The sequence below is a fragment of the Erpetoichthys calabaricus genome, chromosome 2 (genome assembly GCF_900747795.2).
Source record: "Erpetoichthys calabaricus chromosome 2, fErpCal1.3, whole genome shotgun sequence".
In the NCBI taxonomy this organism is placed as follows: domain Eukaryota; kingdom Metazoa; phylum Chordata; class Cladistia; order Polypteriformes; family Polypteridae; genus Erpetoichthys; species Erpetoichthys calabaricus.
Genome location: NC_041395.2, coordinates 173,614,346 through 173,635,206, shown reverse-complemented (window position 1 = coordinate 173,635,206; position 20,861 = coordinate 173,614,346). Strand labels below are relative to the sequence as shown.

Sequence of the window (20,861 nt, the reverse complement as noted above, 5' to 3'; positions counted from 1 at the left end):
AAGAAGTATAACCGGGCTGGGATGGGGCTGTATTATTACCCCAGTCAAAGAGAAAGATTACTGGATGGACTGGAGGAGGTTGTTTATCAAGAGCAGTTCCCCCCTCCAGTACAACAGATGCCAGTACTCTGCTGGCGTGGACCCAGTATGGACATCTGCAGGGATCCATGGAATTCGTCACAACATATACACATAGATAGATAGATAGATAGATAGATAGATAGATAGATAGATAGATAGATAGATAGATAGATAGATAGATAGATAGATAGATAGATAGATAGATAGATAGATAGATAGATAGATAGATAGATAGTAGAAAACTGGACACTTCTACCTTTTATTTTAGACACTATCAGCAAGTACAAAGAGTGTAAATATATTTTTATTGTAAATTTTAATGTTGTGTCACTTAAAATCCTTGCAAAATATAAAAAGTTTGATTAGATATTTAAATTCAGCATGAAAAATACTGCAAGATTCATCTATATTGATTCACGTAAGTGAGAGGAAAATTTTGTTACCAAGTGTTATTATTAACTTTTTTATCTGTTTCATTAATGTTTGCGACAAGTGAATAGTTAATTATAATAGATATTATTTGATGATAATAGGCTATATTAGTCTTAAATTATAGTGTGATGCTTATATTTTTGATCAAATTTAATGTGAGCTGGCCATAAGTCTATATGTTTAATTTTTCTAGCCAGCAGACAATTCATGAAGTAAGCACCCAAATGTTTGTGGAAAATATCAGAGAATATTTAATTCTATGACCCATTTTTTTCATTTCAGACTAACAAGATGCTGACACTTTACATTACAATTTTTTCATAATATTCTTTGTTTAGGTCCTGTTACTAACCTAAGCAGTGGGGAAATAAGTGAAGCATCAAAACAAACTTTGGTTACCCCTTCCACCTGTTAGCTATTCTGAATAAACATTTTGTTTACTTTGATCTTCTTTTTGGCTGCAACTTATAATAATAATAATAATAATAATAATAATAATTCATTCAATCAGAACCCCTGATTTGTTACTTTAAAAATGCATGTTCATAAATCCTAGGGGCTGCATTCAGTACTTACTAGTGCAAGCATCATCTGGCAGATCTGAGTCACTCCGATAGTAGCCATTCCGACAGGGACACACTGTTGCTGCCTCACTGCTTGATTTGCTATTCTGGGGACACATTGAACAGAGACCAACACCCTGGTTGGATTTGAATGTTCCTGGTGGACAACCTGAAAAAAAAGAACAATCAGTTCATAATCAAGTTATGAAATCAGATTGTTTGCTTGAAAAATTAAAGAGAAATAATGGGGAAGTGCTGAACACAGAGTAAAGTAAAACAGAAAGGTAAATTTATATATTGACATCCATTTACAGACTTCCTATAAAGTTTTAATTGTGACTTGTGGCAATAGTAATATACCTATTTTTATTTGTGTGAGAAAAAAATAGCTATATTTCTGGATAAGCAACATCACAATTAACAGGCTAAAGACATGCTCCAAGTTCAAATTTAGGCAAACAATATTCCATTACAAAGATCTTAGGGAGTCGGACCATGTGCTAGAGACATTGGGCACAAGACACAAAAGAACTCTGGATAGGATAACAGTCTATTGCAGGGTACTTTCCCATACTTATCCAGAAGGGAGCCATTTGGAGATGTCAATCATCCTAACACACACCCTTGTTTTGGATCCAAGGGTGCAGTTTGTGCCTCTACTTCTCTCTCCCTGCATTTTTGCTTCTGATGAAGCATCAGCAATGCTCATAGCCACAGTGTCTGGCATCAGATCTCAATCTTTATAGCATTTGCTGACCATTGAGCTTCACCTAACAATCTCATTTCCATTTCACACCTCATTGTACATGGCAAATGCAATTACATCTGGATTTTGCTGTCCAGTACATCGGCACTTCTTCAGTCATATGTGCACCCCACTGGCTAGTGCTGCTGTCAATCACTTCTACTGTGTCATTCATTTGCATAAAGCCCCATTTCACTGCTGTGCAAGTCATGTACGTTTTCATAATATTAATATATATTGACATAAATTAACAGACAAATGCAAAACACATATCAGCTCATTTTCTTTTTTTCTGTAATGCCAACAAATTTTAATCAAATCACTCAAAGCATTTTTTTAGATATTTAGTTTTTCAATTGTAGTCTTAATATTGATATTTTTAGCTGATACCTTATGGCTTAGATTTACCATCCTGCCAAATATCAGATTTTTAATTAAACAGAAATTAATATTTTTGTTGATGAGTAATTCAGCTTTGCAATCTATCTATCTATCTATCTATCTATCTATCTATCTATCTATCTATCTATCTATCTATCTATCTATCTATCTATCTATCTATCTATCTATCTATCTATCTATCTATCTATCTATCTATCAGAGGATGTATGTACAAATGCATAGAAGGCATCTACTAAAAAGTTCAGAAGAACACTCAAAGCTCTCTATTCAGATCCTAATAAAGTCATTTCTTGCCCCACAACCCCTATGCAATGATAAGTTGGCTAAAATCCCCTCATTAATGGAGCTCAGCGATGTGTAAAAAATCAACAAAAGCAGCCCACAAGCACATAAGTACACAGATAAATAGATTTAAATTAGATTTTAAATACCCCACAACTCTATAATTAGATTAAGCAGGTTTAGAAAATGGATGAATAGATGTATGAATGCATTTTAAAAAAGCCTTTATTTTCTACAATTATGCCAATTCACACCAGCATCTACCAAAACATGGCTAGTGTCTCCCTGTCTCACTTAACTGCTGCCTTGAGCGTTTTGCTCCCCATGACCCTGAATCCGGATTAAGCATGATGGAAAATGGATGGATGGATTAATTTTTTAAGGATTCTAAGTTATTGCCTCAGACAAATGTGAGAAGCAAAAAATTATGTATATCAAAACGGGAAAATGCGTTCTTTATGTTTTAATTATTGTTTTCATTCTTCATTCCTTGTCTTTGTCCTTTGCTTCTTTTGAGTGCTTATTTTATCTGCTGTAGTGAGAGCGGCTAAAATTAAGCTTTCCAGAGGCTTTTTCAGCTGTGTCGACTTCAACCTAGCATTATTTTTTTTCTCTTTCTGTGACAATTGATTATTTTCCAGACTTCACGCTGTGCACACACATACACAAACCGCCTCTTTTAAACATCAGCGGCATGTAGCTGAAGGAAAACAAGATTTATTTTGAAAAGATAATGAGTATTAACAAGCACCGTATTTAGATGAGTGGGCATAATCTATTTATTTATTGCAGAGTCCATCGAGACTGTGGTTTTGCTTCTCAGGCCTGTAATTCTAGGAAGATGCCAGGCCATCAGAAGCCGCATCACTGCTCAAGCTTGCCATAATCCAGCCGTTAGCTTGTCACAGCTCACACGGCTTTCTTCTGTTCCTCACAACAAGACCAGGCTCTGTCACAGGGACAATGGAGCATGAGATGCACAATGCACGGGAGCTGTCACTTCTCGAGGTTTGTGCTGAAGCTTGGGCCGCATCTCATGACAAGGGATGACACTCACCGTGCTGTGGTTGTGCACTCTTGACAGCAAGGAAGATGGAAGTGGTTGCAGATGCGAACTTCCCAAATATGTGTTAATACTGTGACAACCTAAGGCCCCAGAAGCAAGTCAAGTGCTTAATAGGGAGTGCACATCAACAATTATGGAGCTTGGACAGGCCAGTCACAGGGTGATAACAAGGAGATGCTGAATCTCAGGTAGAACCCTGGTCTGAGAAGCTGCCTGAAGGATAGGTTATGAAAAAACTAAGTGAATGTCAAAAAGTATTGGGTAATATTCCTAGGATAGACTCTAGATCTTTCAATATTTAAAATGGTCAGTCTATGTCCTTTATAGTGTATTCAAATATTTATATATTAATTTTTTTAAACCCTTTTGCTTCATTACATAGTTTTGGGGAGTGGCAAACCATAGGCATGCAGTGTATAGCAGGACCTGTTCCTGGATAAGAAGCTAGCTAACCGTAGGCAGGGTGCTCTCGTTCACATATACCTGGGCAAATTAGACCCGCATGCCTTTGAGATGTGGCATAAAAGTGGAGTACACACACATGCTAATACATGGAGAACATGCATACTCCACACCAAGGGTGTCCTATCCAGTGTATGATTTCAGGAGTCAGGAGACATGAGGCACTAATGTTAAAAGCTGCATCACCACATCTCCTATCAATGAAATAACCATCCATTCATTTTCAGACTCACTAAATACAATTCAGACTTTGAAGAAAACTTTTCAAATACATATTATATGTACACCTTTATTATCTGACAAAATGCAAAAAATCTAAAATATATATCTATGTACATACATGTAAATTAAAATAATAGATTGATTATATTTGCAAGTCATAAAACACTTCCAATGACATAATGTGTAGTTTAACCTGTGCATTTTGATGCATGTATCTCCTGTAAATACATCCAGCATGTGAAGATTTGAGATAACTATTGAGAAAAATTGCTACTGAGAGGAAAGAGTTAAGCAGTCATGTGGAAAATCATAAAGCTAACAGAAGGCTGCACTCAGTGGGTTTACACCTTCTTTCCTGGCTTGGCGGCAAGATCAGGACTGATGCTGTGGGTCAGATGGCCTTCCAAAAGTGGCACAGGCAGGGTGATGATAGATGCCTGTTGTTTTGCATCGTAGCCAGCACAGGTGCCATTCCTTGAGCTCACAGCTGGAAGTCTCTGATTTGGATCCTCAGACAATGGTGGGATATCAGCTGTAGCCTGGACAAATATACTGTCCAGAATGGTGATCTTTTGTTTGGGAATCTTTTAATGGAAAAAGGACTCCACATGCTGTGGGGTTTGGAGTCTTTCACAAAGCAGCAGCCACAGCTTACTGTATTAGTTGTTTCTTTAACCTGCTGCAGTGCTTATTATAGCAGAGTAAATACAATTTACTTAAAATCTGGTGATAAAGAGTCTCCAAAGGACATACAGTGAGTGCTGAAAAAAAGGTGAGTAAAGGGAGGGAAGATCAGAGAGCTAAAATAGAAAACAAGACTTACATGAAAGAACTGGATTGGGCATGACAAATGGACTCAAGTAATCCAGGGCTCATGTGATGGAAGGGAATGTTAACAAAGCTAATGTCCTTAACCAATTCTGGAATAGAGGTTGTACTGCTTCAACCACCACCTTCTTCCAATGACAAGTCCTGCCACAACATCCTTACTGCATCAACAACTCCTAACTCTTCAACTAGTATGATCAGTGATGAGTCTGCCTCTGGTCATCAGTATGGGCTGCCCATTACTAACAACCAAGCAAGCTGACAACTGAGGATGCCATACACAGGGAAAAGTCATGGGACCTGATTGAGTCAGCTCTTGAGTTCTTAAGACCTGTGCTGACCAACTTTACAGTATTATCTACCATCTGTTCAATCTGTCACTAAATGTCTTGAAGGTGCCACTGCTGCAGAAAACATTTGGTATTGTTATAGTTCCAAAGGATGCAGGCATCTCTTTGTCTAATGACTACAAAACAGTAGCACTTACGTCTGACTTCTCAAAGCCTTGGAGAGGTTGGTCCAGAATGACATACCTACCTACCTAAGATCATTTTTGGTAGGTACTAACCACATCATAATGGGAACACCCCACTAGACCTTCTGTTTTGAAGATATTCTGACTGAGTTGTCTAGCCATCACAATTTGGCCCTTGCCAAAGATCCTTAAACTTCACCTCAAGAAACTGACTGTTCACTTGCTACCTAATATATTCCAACCCTTGACAGGTGTCAATTTAACAAGATAATCAATGTTATTCACTTCACCTGTCAGAGATTTTAATGTTGTGGCTGATTGGTGTGTGCCGTTTCAGTACATTTGCATGAAAAAGGGCATAGTTGGGTGTTAAAATAATATAATCATATAGCTTTTTTTCTCATAAGTGCTTAAGATAAGAATAATTTTTGATGTGGGCAGGCCACTTAGCTCAACGTAGTACAATTCGACAATGTCTATTCAAAATATCATCAAATCTATGTTCCTTTTCTCTGTGAAGAAATATTTCCTGCTGTTTGAGTGGAAATTAGCCTTAGCTAACCTTTTTCTATGCCCATGTGTACTTTCTCAAGAACACAGAACCTTCTGCCTGCTAACTCCTTTTATAATTTTAAACATTTCTCTCAAGTGACCTCTTAAACTCAGACTGATAATCTCCTTAAACCTTTCCTCATAGGTCACACCCCACAGACCCTGAAAACGCCTAGTTGCACTTCTCTGGACTTTCTCTGATACTTTTATATCCTTTGTGATATACAGCAACCAAAACTGCACTCTATGAGGTCTCACAAGGGTGTAGCGAGCACCACAAATGCATAATCCTTCTGTGCCATTGCACCCGATTTCTGAAGAACAGAAGTGTGTTGTACAGTTTAAGCATAACATTGCTTGACTTGCACTGGACACATTATGCTGTTAACCTTCTTACTCAAATCAGTACACGGTATGGTTGTGGACTGTGATTAGTCCATGAGGTTGTCTAAGTCTCATAAAAATATTAATAAATTTGAGTTAAAAAGCAAAACAAAATACACTGCTCAAAAATAATTAAGGGAACACGTAATCATCACAGTCTAACACCAAATCAATTAAGCTTCAGGGATATCAATCTATCCAGTTAGGAAGAATAAGCAAATGTGAATCAGCTTCACCTAGTTAGGTGCAAATGAAAGTGACAACAGGCGCACTGGAGAGGCAACAGCAAGACAATCCCAAAAAGGAATTTTTTTTGCAGGTGGTGGCCACAAACAATTGCTCTCTCGTTATCCTTCCTGACAGATTCTTCTCTAATTTTGTTTTGCTAGTGTCCTTTTAACTACCAGTAGCATGAGGTGGTACCTATAGTCCAGATCCTCTAGGATGGTGAGGATGAACAGGTGGAGCACTGCCAAAGCCCTACAAAATGATCTCCAGCTGGCTACTGGTGTGCATGTTTCTGACCAAACTGTCAGAAACAGACTCCATGAGGATGGCATGAGGGCCCAACGTCCTCAATGTGGGACTTGTTCTTATAGCCCTTCACTATGCAGCTTGACTGGCATTTGCCAGAGAATACCACAACTGGCAGCTCCATCACTGGCACCCCATTCTCTTCACAGATGAGAGTAGGTGCACACTGAGCACACGTGACAGATGTGAAAGAGTCCGGAGACATCGTGGTGAACTTTACGCAGTCTGCAACCTCATCCAACATGACCAGCTTGCTGGTGGGTCAGTGATGGTCTGGGGTTGCACAGAACTGCACATGCCAGAAAGCTGTATCCTGACAGTCGTTAGGGTCTGGGATGAAATAATAATAATACAATTTATTTATATAGCACCTTTTCCATGCTCAAGGTGTGTCACAGAGTCTTATAAAGAAACAGTAGGTATGTGTAACATTGGATACAAAGGTTTACTGAATAGAACACTATAACAAATAGATACAGGATACACAAAGCATTAAACAGAATAAAAGACAATAAACTAGAGTAAAATGATAAATTCAACACTAAAAGAAAAGCCTAGCAAATAACATCATTTGTGATATAACACACACACAAATTACCCTGAGCATCTGGACAGAGAGGAAGAACGAAAGAGGGGGCAGAATGTCAGGTTAAATGCCTTCCTGAACAGATGAGTTTTAAGTTGTTTTAAAAAGAATGAATTGAGTCATCTGATCTAATTATTTAAGGAGGTTATTCCAGAGTCTGGGTGCTACACAGCTGAAGGCCTGTCACCCATAGAGTGCAGGTTAGTGTGGGGCACAACAAAATTGCCAGAATCAGAGGACCTTAGTGGGCGAACAGGAGCATAGCAATGGAGAAGGTCACTGATGTAGTCCATTGCAAGGCCATGTAAAGCTTTGTAGGTTAATAATAGAATTTTATATTCAATCCTGTAAGACACAGGGAGCCAGTGGAGGTGAAGCAGGATTGGTGTTATGTGCTCGTTGTTGCTGGTCTGTGTTCAGACTATTGTAGCAGAGTTTTGAATCAACTGGAGCTGTGATATAAGATTAGAAGCTGCACCTGCTGGTAGGGAGTTACAATAATCGATGCAGGATATGATTAAAACGTGGAGAAGTTTCTCAGCATTAGAAAAGGAGAGGAATGAGCAAACACAAGATATGCTGTGGAGGTGAAAATAAGAAAATTTGTGGTTTATGTGGGCGGAATAAGAGAGGGAGGAATAAAAACGGACACCAAGATTCCTTGCATTAGAAGGTCTAATGAGATCACTGTCAAGAGTGATTGAAAAGAAGCTAATTTTCTTAAGTTGCACTTTAGTGACAATTTTCAGTAGTTCTGTTTTCTTACAATTTAATTTTAAAAGAGTTCTGCTCCACCTGGGTTTTAATTTCACTGAGGCAAGTTGTGAGCTGAAAAAGCTCTGATGAAGTTTCACTTTTAACATTGAAACAGAGTCAAGTACCATCTGCATAAAAATGATAACCCAGTCCATAGCTACGAATGATATTGCCAAGGGGAAGCATATAGCACAGAATAGCAGAGGGCCAAAGACAGAGCCCTGAGGAACCCTTTGTATGACCGGCACTGACCTGGATATGTTGTTGCAAAGACTAACAAACTCTTGCCTATCAGTCAGATAGGACTTAAAACCCACTGGAGGGCAGTGCCAGAGACACCTAGCATGTTCTCCATTCTGGACAGTAGAATATCATGTCAAATGATAGATAGATAGATAGATAGATAGATAGATAGATAGATAGATAGATAGATAGATAGATAGATAGATAGATAGATAGATAGATAGATAGATAGATAGATTATTAATCCCAAGGGGAAATTCACAAGTAGAAAGATAAAGTCATACATGGAGCTGCTGGAAAGGCTGCCACTTGCAGCGGCGCCTGAGTCATCATATCTTATGCTGCAATAAGATCTAAAGGAATTAATATGCTGGATTGTCCAGAGTCTGCTGCCATAAGCAAATCATTGGTCACCCGAAGCAGAGCAGTTTCCATCAAATTATCAGAAGTAACAGAAGTGTACATCCCAACCTTTACTCTTTACAATGTCTTCAATAAAGGCCTAAGGTATCACACAAGATACGGTGAAGGACTGTCACATGGTCAGTCTCAGATGTCCAGAGTAAAATCTGTAAGTCCAGCTTTACAACATAATGATGTTCATTTCCGCATATGTGGAGAAGAGCAGACCATAAGTTAGCAAGTTTCTCTTTGGATGAAAAGCAAGGGAGAGAAAGCACACTGGCAAGCAGATTCGAGCAACAGCAATGCCCTTCGGCAAAATCCTTCCATTCAAATGACGCTTAATAGTTTGAAGGAGGACGGAACCAGGATAAGCTGTCATGATAAAGCCAATTTTACCTTGTTAATTAAATCCATCTTGCCAGCGACTTATTGAACCCGAACTGAAAAACACAAAAGCAATAACTCATTACAGGATAATCATTTCCTCAAAGTACATCATTATTGCTGAGAGATGCAGAATTGTCCTTTGGCTCTCTGCCTAATCACCCGCTGTAACAAGGGCTTTAAAACGCCTGCCGGTAACACAGAACTGACATTATTTGGGGTCACATATTGACTCTGGATTTGTTAAATCTCAGTAACATTTCCTTCAGTGCCGTGCAGTGAATTGCTGACACGACTGTCCAGTACAGTACTCTTTCATCCTATATGTGAGACCTATATCTCCTCTGGGATGTCATACTTTTATTTAAAAATTCAAAACTAGAACACATTGGTCAAAGGTTAAAGACAAAGTAGATAATTCATTTTTTTCTCAGTAATTAAAAAAACATGCTATTCTATTTGGTCTAATTGCTTTGACAATTTTCTTTTTAATGTCTAATTAAACTTCTACCTATCACAGCAATTTGGAATAGGAGACAAAGCAATCATGAGCCCGTCTAAACAAATAATACCCACTGTACTTAAGCGCTGTGCCAATGCAGTGCAGTGATTAGTTCTGCAGTTTTACCACTCTTGTCACCTCGGATTTAATCCACACCCTGTCACTTTCTGTGTGGATTTTCTTTGTTTTTACATGTTAGGTCATTTGGGTAGAGTAAAACACCCAAGAACTGGCACACTTTGTCTATGGTTGCTTTCAGTCGTCTGATCAAAGCTCCTCAGATGTTTGTGGGAAAATGAATAAATCTCAGCTAAGAATGTTTGTGTCATTTTGACATGTAATGTCCATGGGGTCCCAGCTTTTCTCCAAGTCTTAGTATGACTGGATGAAGGAGATTTAATAATGAATGAACAAATTAATGGATGCAAACTGGTCTTGTTTGAGTATAATCGAGTAAGTGAAACAGACTGGTGTTCTGTTCAAGAACAGTTCTTGCCTCTTGCTAGGTACTGCTACAAGTGGTCCAGTACTTCAAAACTAGAGCTGAATTAAATGGTTGGATTAAAGTTTCCTCTAAACTGGCTCTGTATAAAAAGGGGTGTTTATGTTACTGTGTGCTGCAAAAGACTGGCATCCCACATACGGCACATTCCACCATTGTTCAGCTCCTAAAGTGTAAAGAGCAGATCATAAAATGTACGGATGGAAATAAACCACTTCACACCATTAAACGTGATTCTAAACAAGGTGACCCTGGTGCTTATACAACATGACTGAGTTACCAATAAATAATAAAAGAAATTGATAATCTTTGCTAAAATACCAGCAACCTGCTGAATTTATTCCGAATTTTATCCTGTAATCTACAAAACAGCAAATTGAGCTGCGACACAGAAGCTGTGCAGGAAAATCCATTAAAAGGCCGCTCACCATGTTTTTTCGCCGAGTAGAGGAATGCTTATTTAGGTTGTTTTTCCAGAGGCCAGCAGAATATTAAGGAGCCATAATTTAAAGGCAGCTAACCTTTGCACTGCCTGTAATTTACTCAAAGGCGACAATCCCTTCAAACATTTATGCCTACTGGCAAGTACATGCTTGTTTCAGCAGTGATATTAAAAGTCAGTATCTAGCCTGCTATTAACAAACCATACATTTTAGTCCCATTTCTATCTATTTGGTGCAGTGATATCACTCCTGCTCTTCATGCTGGCCACTCATGTGAAGTGATTCATTTGGATTTGTCTACCTCCCCGATGTAATCAATATTAGTGCATAGTGGTGTGTAAGCATGGATTTCCTCCAAATGGAAGCAGATATATTATTATCATCACCAGCACAGTTAGTGACTTTTCTGTTTGACAAACAACTCTCCCACTGATCTGAGCTAAGAATCAAAGATACCCAAGTGCGTTACTTTGAACTCTTCTGCTCAGTAATCTGACAATATAATAAAGTCACACCATGCCCTTGTTTTCTAGATGCAGTGGAAATAAAAATGTAATGAAGTAAGAATATTGGAATGTGCAAAGCCAGAATGGAACGGCTTCATGTTAAAATCACATGCTTGTGATTTTTAGTCCTTAATGTGTCTTGGAGCAGCTGAAAGAAGAAGAAGAATGTGTCTTGGTTGGCTTCTGCTAGAAAGCTATGATGGGTAGCTTCAACCCTGGTCAAGTTCCCTATTATGGAGCTTCTTAACTGGAACTGTGTGACGTGGATTCTTTCCTTAGATTTTGATTACCTACCAGTGTCAGTGACTCTATGCAATATACTAACTCTAGTTAAACTATGCAAAGAGAGCACAGGCATGTGCAAGAATATCTTCAGAAATGGACTGGTGTTCTGAACGAAGCTGGTTACTGCCATGTCCCCATTAATGCTTGATTTTACCACAATTTAAAAGAGTGAGAAATGTTCATCCATTTTCTTTTCATGCTTTTTCAATGTCAGGTTATGCATGGTTGTAACCTATTCCTACAGATTTAGACTGCAGATTTAGCTAGAACTGACCCTAAATGCTATGCCAAGCCATAGCATAGAAAGTGCTGGGAAGCAGAGAAAGGAAAGCGATTACCAGGAGATGGGGGGGAGAAGGTCTGGGACAGGAACAAGTGAGAATGCTGAGAAAAGCAAGAGGACCTGATCAAGAAAACCAAAATGCAAGGGCGGAGCAACAAAGCAAAGATCCAAACATTAAACTTTCTTGGAAGTGCCTTTTAGCTTCCTCTAAAACTAAAGAGAGCAAGAGAGAGTAGATAGATAGATAGATAGATAGATAGATACTTTATTAATCCCAATGGGAAATTCACATTCTTCAGCAGCAGCATACTGATACAATAAATAATATTAAATTAAAGAATGATAATAATACAGGTGAAAAAAAAAAAACAGACAATAACTTTGTATAATGTTAAATGTTAACGTTTACCCCCCCTGGTGGAATTAAAGAGTCGCATAGTTTGGGGGAGGAACGATCTCCTCAGTCTGTCAGTGGAGCAGGACAGTGACAGCAGTCTGTCGCTGAAGCTGCTCTTCTGTCTGGAGATGACATTATTTAGTGGATGCAGTGGATTCTCCATAATTGATAGGAGCCTGCTGAGCGCCCTTCGCTCTGCCACAGATGTTAAACTGTCCAGCTCCATGCCAACAATAGAGCCTGCCTTCCTCACCAGTTTGTCCAGGCGTGAGGCGTCTTTCCTCTTAATGCTGCCTCCCCAGCACACCACTGCGTAGAAGAGGGCGCTCGCCACAACTGTTTGATAGAACATCTGCAGCATCTTATTGCAGATGTTGAAGGAAGCCAGCCTTCTAAGGAAGTATAACCGGCTTTGTGCTTTCTTGCACAGCGCATCAGTATTGGCAGTCCAGTCTAATTTATCATCCAGCTGCACTCCCAGATATTTATAGGTCTGCACCATCTGCACACAGTCACCTTTGATGATCACTGGGTCTATGAGGGGTCTGGGCCTCCTAAAATCCACCACCAGCTCCTTGGTTTTGCTGGTGTTCAGGTGTAGGTGGTTTGAGTCGGACCATTTAACAAAGTCATTGATTAGGTTCCTATACTCCTCCTCCAGCCCATTCCTGATACAGCCCACGATAGCAGTGTCATCAGCGAACTTTTGCACATGGCAGGACTCCGAGTTGTATTGGAAGTCCGATGTATATAGGCTGAACAGGACCGGAGAAAGTACAGTCCCTTGTGGCGCTCCTGTGTTGCTGACCACAATGTCAGACGTGCAGTTCCCAAGACGCACATACTGAGGTCTGTCTTTAAGATAGTCCACGATCCATGCCACTAGGTATGAATCTAATCCCATCTCTGTCAGCTTGTCCCTAAGGAGCAGAGGTTGGATTGTGTTGAAGGCGCTAGAGAAGTCTAGAAACATAATTCCTACAGCACCACTGCCTCTGTCCAAATGGGAGAGGGATCGGTGTAGCATATAGATGATGGCATCTTCCGCTCCCACCTTCTCCTGATATGCAAACTGCAGAGGGTCAAGGGCGTGTTGAACCTGTGGCCTCAGGTGGTGAAGCAGCAGCCTCTCCATGGTCTTCATCACATGTGATGTCAGAGCAACAGGCCGAAAGTCATTCAGCTCACTAGGACGTGATACCTTTGGGACTGGGGTGATACAAGATGTTTTCCAAAGCCTCGGGACTCTCCCCTGTTCCAGGCTCAGGTTGAAGATGCGCTGTAGAGGACCCCCCAGCTCCGATGCACAGACCTTCAGCAGTCGTGGCGATACTCCATCTGGACCCGCTGCTTTGCTGGCACGAAGTCTCCTCAGCTCTCTGCTCACTTGCGCTGTTGTTATTATGGGTGGGGATGTTTTTCCTATGCTGGTATCAGCAGAAGGATGTGTGGAGGGTGCAGTACTCCGAGGTGAGAGTGAGAGTGGGTTAGGGTGGTCAAACCTGTTAAAAAAGTTGTTCATTTGGTTTGCTCTCTTCACGTCTCTCTCAATGGTGGTACCCCGCTTCGAGCTGCAGCCAGTGATGATCTTCATCCCATCCCACACTTCCTTCATGCTGTTATTCTGCAACTTCTGCTCCAGCTTTCTCCTGTACTGCTCCTTCGCCGCCCTGAGTTGGACTCGGAGTTCCTTCTGCACGCGCTTGAGCTCATGCTGATCACCGTCTTTAAAAGCCCTTTTCTTCTGATTCAAAAGGCCCTTGATGTCACTTGTGATCCATGGCTTGTTGTTAGCATAGCAGCGTACTGTTCTTACTGGAACTACAATGTCCATACAGAAGTTGATGTAGTCAGTAGTGCAGTCAACAACTTCCTCAATGTTCTCATTATGAGATCCCTGCAGGATATCCCAGTCTGTAGTTCCAAAAAGTTCTCTCAGAGTATTCTCAGCCTCCGGGGTCCACTTCCTGAATGATCGTGTGGTTGTAGGTAGGACTCTAACTTTTGGTTTATAGTGAGGCTGAAGCTGAACCAGATTATGATCTCCTTTCCCAAGCGCAGGCAGCGGGGTGGCACTGTATGCGTCTTTAACGTTTGCATACAGTAAATCAATAGTCTTATTTCCCCGGGTGTTACAGTCCACATACTGGGAAAATGCAGGCAATGTTTTGTCCAGCGTCACATGGTTAAAGTCTCCAGCGATTAGCACAAGCGCCTCAGGGTGCTGCGTTTGTAACTTAGCAACAGCGGAATGGATGATGTCACTCGCTGACTCCACGTCTGCCCGAGGAGGAATATACACGATGACAACAATGACATGTCCAAACTCTCTGGGCAAGTAGTAGGGACGTAAACTTACGGCCAACAGTTCGATATCCCTGCAGCAAGTGGAGATTTTGATGTTAACATGTCCAGAGTGACACCACCGTGTATTAACATAGAGAGCGAGTCCTCCTCCTTTGTGCTTCCCACAGGTACTTGCATCTCTGTCCGCTCTAACTGTGCTAAACCCGGGTAGCTCCACGTTGGCATCTGGGATGGTGTTAGTTAGCCACGTTTCGCAGAAACACAACAAACTGCATTCTCTGTAGGTCCTTACATTTTTCACCAGCGCAGCCAGTTCGTCGATCTTATTTGAGATTGAGTTTACATTCCCCAGAATCACAGAAGGCACCGAAGGCTTGAAACGCCACTTTCTCGCAAGCCACTTCATTTTTAGCTTTAGCAGTGGAAAGAGATCTCAAACCATACTGGAAGTCGTGAACCACCATCTTATATATGCTCAGCATCATAATAAAACATGTTATTTGACCAGCAACAAGCATAGCATGATATGGTAAACTACATGCAGCAATTAACACAAAATGGTGGTTACCATACCAAAGCAAACAAGAAAATGGCATCATCAGAATAGCACTAAAATGATCAACATATAGAAAGATATAACAGGAAAAATAAATTCAAAGTGCTAAAAGTGTTGCTTTATGTCAATCACAAGTTCTCAATGATCCAGACTACTTAATCCACTTTAAGGCACAGGGACTGGGAAACTAGTCCAGAAGAATCAGGTACAAGGCAGAAACGAACCCTGAATGGGATGACAATTCATAGAAGTGCCCATTCATCTCACATTCACACTCCCTCACAATAAGCCAGCATCTGTCTATCTATAAGCACATCCACTCAATCCAAATTGCTAGAATTCACCTGAGATGGGATGGAAACCCATTACAACACACACTCAAATACACATCCACACTTACACATCCGTAACAAATCTACAGTCACCGATTGATCTTATCAGCACATCATTGGAATATGGGAGTAAATCATGGCACACACAAGAAGAAGATGCAAACGCTGAATGGTAATTTGAGTGTAAACGGAACCTGTGTACCTACAGCTATAAGGCAACAGTGCTAACCCATTATCAATTGTGCCAGAAGTAAAAAGGAAACACAGAAAATGGCCGCATGGTTGGGTTTCTGACAGTAAAATGAAGTGGGTCTACTCTCTAGTGCTGGTGAAAGCCCACATGGAGCCCTAGGCAAGTTTCTGAAAGCACCCACACTTAAAAAAAATAAAATAAAACAATAAACACCATACCAAAATAAATGCATCAACAATGAATTTTAAAACTCTCATGCCTTTGTTTAATAAAATAGACCAAAGCAATGGCAAACTAAACATGTTCATAGTGCACACAATGTAATTCAAAATAATAATAATAATAATAATGATCTTAAATAGATTCTTTTAATGCAAATGCACAATTAAAATATATGAATATAAGAATAATTTAATGAACACAATTATCCCTGTAACAATGTATATTAGGGTGGCGCTGTGGGTAGCACTGCTGCCTCGCAGTAAGGAGACCTGGGTTTGCTTCCCGGGTCCTCCCTGCGTGGAGTTTTCATGTTCTCCCCGTGTCTGCTTGGGTTTCCTCCGGGTGCTCCGGTTTCCTCCCACAGTCCAAAGACATGCAGGTTAGGTGCATTGGTGATCCTAAATTGTCCTTGGTTTGTGTGTGCCCTGCAATGGGCTGGCACCCTGCCTGGTGTTTGTTCCTGCCTTGCGCCCTGTGTTGGATGGGATTGGCTCCAGCAGACCCTGTGTTAGGATATAGCAGGTTGGATAATGGATGGACAATGTATATTATTCATTATATCACCTAAAAAATAACACAATAATTGCGTAGTCTTTAAAACTGTAATTTAACAAAATAAGAAAGAGAATTTTTATATTACAGTTTTGCTTTCCTGGACTTCCTTGCTGCAGAGTCCTCTATGACATCACCGAATGTAATATGGCTGATTACAGTCTGCTTAGGTAGTAGAATGAACTATTATGACATTACAGTAACTTCAGACTGAATGCAATCTTTTCTTTAAAACCTATCTGAACACTACAGAACATGATGATGTCTATGATGTTCAGATAGCATCGTTAAACCCAGGAGCTTACTTAGTAGGGAAGGGGGACCTGGGCTTGAACCATTGTTTGGAGCTCCTCACAGGTGTTCTGAGAACCACTGAAAAACTGGTATGTAATGTCAAATGTTAGGAGTCGCCTAAACCTGAACAGGCAATACAGAAAAACAGCAAGTAACATGCCAGTTTGCAGAAGTGTATGGGTAGCTGCAAAAATCATAAAAACAGCATATGAGATTATGAGTGATATAGAGAAGGGGGCAGAATATGCAATGGAAAAGCTTATACTCAAAAGACTTATACTCAACTAGCTGTGTAAGCCCGTGCTGTAAAAAGTCTGGGCTCCTAGAAACAATTGAAAAAATTGAAACGCAGAGTCAGCGGTTTCGTTTTGTGGACGTGCTCGCCCCCCTTGTCTATCAAGGGCTAAGCGAGTCTCTCTCGTTTGTCTTTCCTCGGTGGGTTCACTTTGGTGACAGAGTCACTTGCTTTCATGCTATAGCCTCATACTTTTTTCTTATTACTACTTGTTAACTTGGGGTTGCCTTGCAGGCTTTTTGAGCTTCATTGCTGTAGCCTCGCACTTCTGTGCTGGACAGACAGACACACACACTTCGACGTGTAGACGTTTATATATAAGATAGCCATCAGAGCACAGTCTGCCATGTCAAATGTCATAAACAAACAGAGTCTTGTCCATTAACTACTGTATCTATGATGAGAGAAAAAGGGCCAGAGAAGGAAAGGGGGAGAAAAAATATTTTAAAACATTATTCTGGTGTCAATAGTTTCACAATATCACATAGTTTTAGCTGTTGAGAAAAATGAAATAAAAATAAAACCACATCAGTAGGTTTAGGTTTTTGACATTTTTCACACTCTGGACACTTTTCTCCAGCTACTAATAAACTTTACCAGTTGTTCAGTATACAGATAGCCTCAACATAGAGTTTATTTAAGATAGTTTGTGGTTTGTCAACAAAAAGAACTTTCTGCTCAGGTCTATAAAATGTAGAGAAGGATTTTATTTTCAAAAATTATTTCTCACTACTGTTTGAAGTGGCAGATAAGTACAAATAAGCTGGAACGTTTTTTATTCATGATCCATATTCAGCATGGCTCATAAGGTATTTTAATTCAAGGTTTTGTTGATTGGTACATTTCAATGTCAGGTTTTTTAATAATTAGAATAAGTGCAAAGATAGCCAGCAACTTGTCATACATGGAGTTTTACTTTAATGTGCAGTGCTGGATGAGTTTCTGTGTCTGTCGGTGGGGCTCAGTCACAATTACATCTAACCACACTCACTAATGATCAAATTGAAATATTGCATGGGATCATTTGTATCTGCTACATCTGTCTTGCACCCTGGCAATCTGTGAACATCAGTTCTGAACGTTGCCCAAAGATCTTTTTAAACAACACACATTCAGAAGTGGCATTAGAGTTTACCATTCATACAAAATTATCCCTTTCATAGGCTTCACTATCTCTAGAACTATAACCTATATTGCTATCACTGTTATAACACAGCAAATCACTTTTTTTCATGCAACAGCCCATTTTAAGCTCTTCTTCTGCCTCAAATGCTGTCCAACAGCTGCCTTACATCACTACAGTACCTGAAATTCACTGAAGATAGTGAACTTGAGGATGACACTGCATGTGCAGGAGTTAAAGAGGGCTGGAACAGTATGAACATTTCTTTGAAAAACAAAGAATACATTTATTTTCATACCTCTTGGTGAAAAAACACACACATTCCTTAAGGGCACAAGGAGCATGTAGAATGCAGCCATCTAAGACAAAGAGAAATGGGCTTGCTAAATTAGTGCCCATAAAAGATGGTGCCCTAGGTGGCCGCCTGTGTTACCTAATGAATTGACCAGCACTGCTACTGCCCATCTATACAAGAGTTAGTATGGATAGCCAGTCCTTTAAATGTTCTAATGGGACCAGGATATAATGGTGACTGAAACTAGCAGAAAGTACTGTTAGATAGGTTCAGACCTTGCAACAAAGTTGTGACTATATTAGATCCATAAAATAGTCTATAATCAGAACTCTGTTGAATGTGAGGATTGGTTTGTGATGAGGACTGAAAGATACAGGCTGTTGCGTGTGCTCTTGAGCCATTCTTGAACTCAAATAATGACTAAGGTAATGGGACAAGAAGTTCCAACAAGAAGGGCATTTTTACAAGAGAAGGAAGACACAGTTGGGAGAACACAAAGTACAACAGAAAGAGAAAATAAACAAGGACCATAACAAAATAGGCTAAAAAAATCCAAAGGAACTATATGGGTAGTTGATCCTGACTAGCATGTCGGATGACTGGTCCACTTTTCTATAACTGCTTACAAAACACTGCCTGTTCACCATCATCTAAATGTACACTTGAACACATTTCCCCCACCCTAGCCCTCATTCCCTTGACAATAACTCTCCTCCTAACTCCAAGCTGACCTGCTTTAAGGCAGGAAGATTCCAAAGACTTATTCTGGGTGTACTCTCATTTCTAGGGTTCTAGATGCTGTGCAGAAGCCATTATCACTATGAACAGGAACACATGAAGTCCGGATTGGCTGTCCATCTTGAGTGCCCAAATATACTTTTCTTAACAACTTGTCAGATTTTTGCTTTATAAATGAGGGGGGTCCCCTCTGACCTCCGTTAAGTAAGTCACAGTGGTCTAAGGCCCTGGATTTTTCTGGTAGTAGCCCCCTGAACCTGCAAAATGGTTACAATCAGAGAGGCTACTTGAATTTCATATATAAGTACTGGGTAAGTGCATAAATCACTTCATCAGGCTGACATTTACCATGTTCAGTCCTGGTATCTTGAGGAACCCTTCCATCATGCTGCCTTGAATAGCTTCTAATATATTGTTTACTTTAATGTAATATGTTACCATCTGTCTGAAACAAGATTGGAAGTGCATAGCAGCCACCAGAGGAAATATAGGAAAAGAGACAAATTATGTGAGGGGCCTTGACCATTCCATCCTGGGTATGATGTTAATCTGAATCGAGCCCTGCATGTAGGCCCTCCAACCTGTAGGGAAAAACCTGGGGTTTGGTGGCTGAATTGCCACTCCAGCCACCAAAAAAAAAACTCACACTGTTCCACTCCATCTGAACTAGTGTGGTGCTGAGGTGTCACCGATTGCTTGGCTGCACTTGGGTCCAAATCTGGGATCCTGAGTTGGTTTGTCATGTAGTGGGTACAGCAATGTGCTGTATCAGCTCATGCTCCTAACTCCCTCCTCCTTGACCTTCTAGCCCACAGCCGTTCACCCATTCTCCTATCCCCTGAGTGATGCTCACACAGAACTGTGCCAAAGCTGTTCCAGATCAGTCATCCAGAAAAGGAATACCCAGCATAGCAGCAAACAAATGATTTGTCCTGTTGACACAAAAAAGAAACCCACAAACACATCTACGGATCACTGCCCAGGCAAGAAGCGTGCTTTTAAAAGGGTCCGCACGCATACAACCTTTTTCTGGCCTACATTCAGGATTATACTGATACACCAGATTTTGTTTGTTTGTAATAAAGTGTCATATTTATCCCAAATATCTCATGTATCTTTATCACTATTATGACTAGCTAATTAATAGAGGCAAACCTTTAACAACCTTTGGATCTGATTCTATATTTTTAATTTAGGATAAACATAATATATCACAGATATGTCACCTAGACTCCATTTGGCAGGAAAAAGTGTACTGATTGTGCAAATCAAAACATAGTCATTTCTGTTAAACAGCAGCCATTAAAGGAGATGAGATGGAAATAAGACTTCTCACTGCACAGCCATAGTGATTTTCACATTTTTATACCCTGTGGATGTTAAGTGCATGGTCTGTTGCATCTGAAATAAAGTGCTGATATTGCTCAATATTTTGAATCGGAGAACAATCTTCCTGTAGTCACCTTTAGTTAGTTCTCCCTCATTTCAGGGTTTTTAGCTCTCATCTCTTCTCAGTAGCCAGTACCTTCTTGTTTCTGCCACCATTCTCTGCGATCAGCAACATAAATGTCCAAACAAAGCTTCAGTGTTCAACCTCAACTGGGTAGATTATCTCTGAGTTCCACCATTTTAGA

General features: G+C 40.2%; 1 protein-coding gene across 2 annotated transcripts in view; it reads right to left on the bottom strand.

Moving 5' to 3' along the window:
• Window positions 1-20,861, bottom strand: part of LOC114646558 (ephrin type-B receptor 1) — a 703,356-nt gene that overhangs the window by 327,196 nt on the left and 355,299 nt on the right. For both annotated transcript variants that reach the window (XM_028794808.2, XM_028794809.2), the window contains exon 4: window positions 1,090-1,245. In XM_028794808.2, the coding sequence (XP_028650641.1) occupies window positions 1,090-1,245 (156 nt within the window). The remainder of the gene's footprint in view (window positions 1-1,089; window positions 1,246-20,861) is intronic.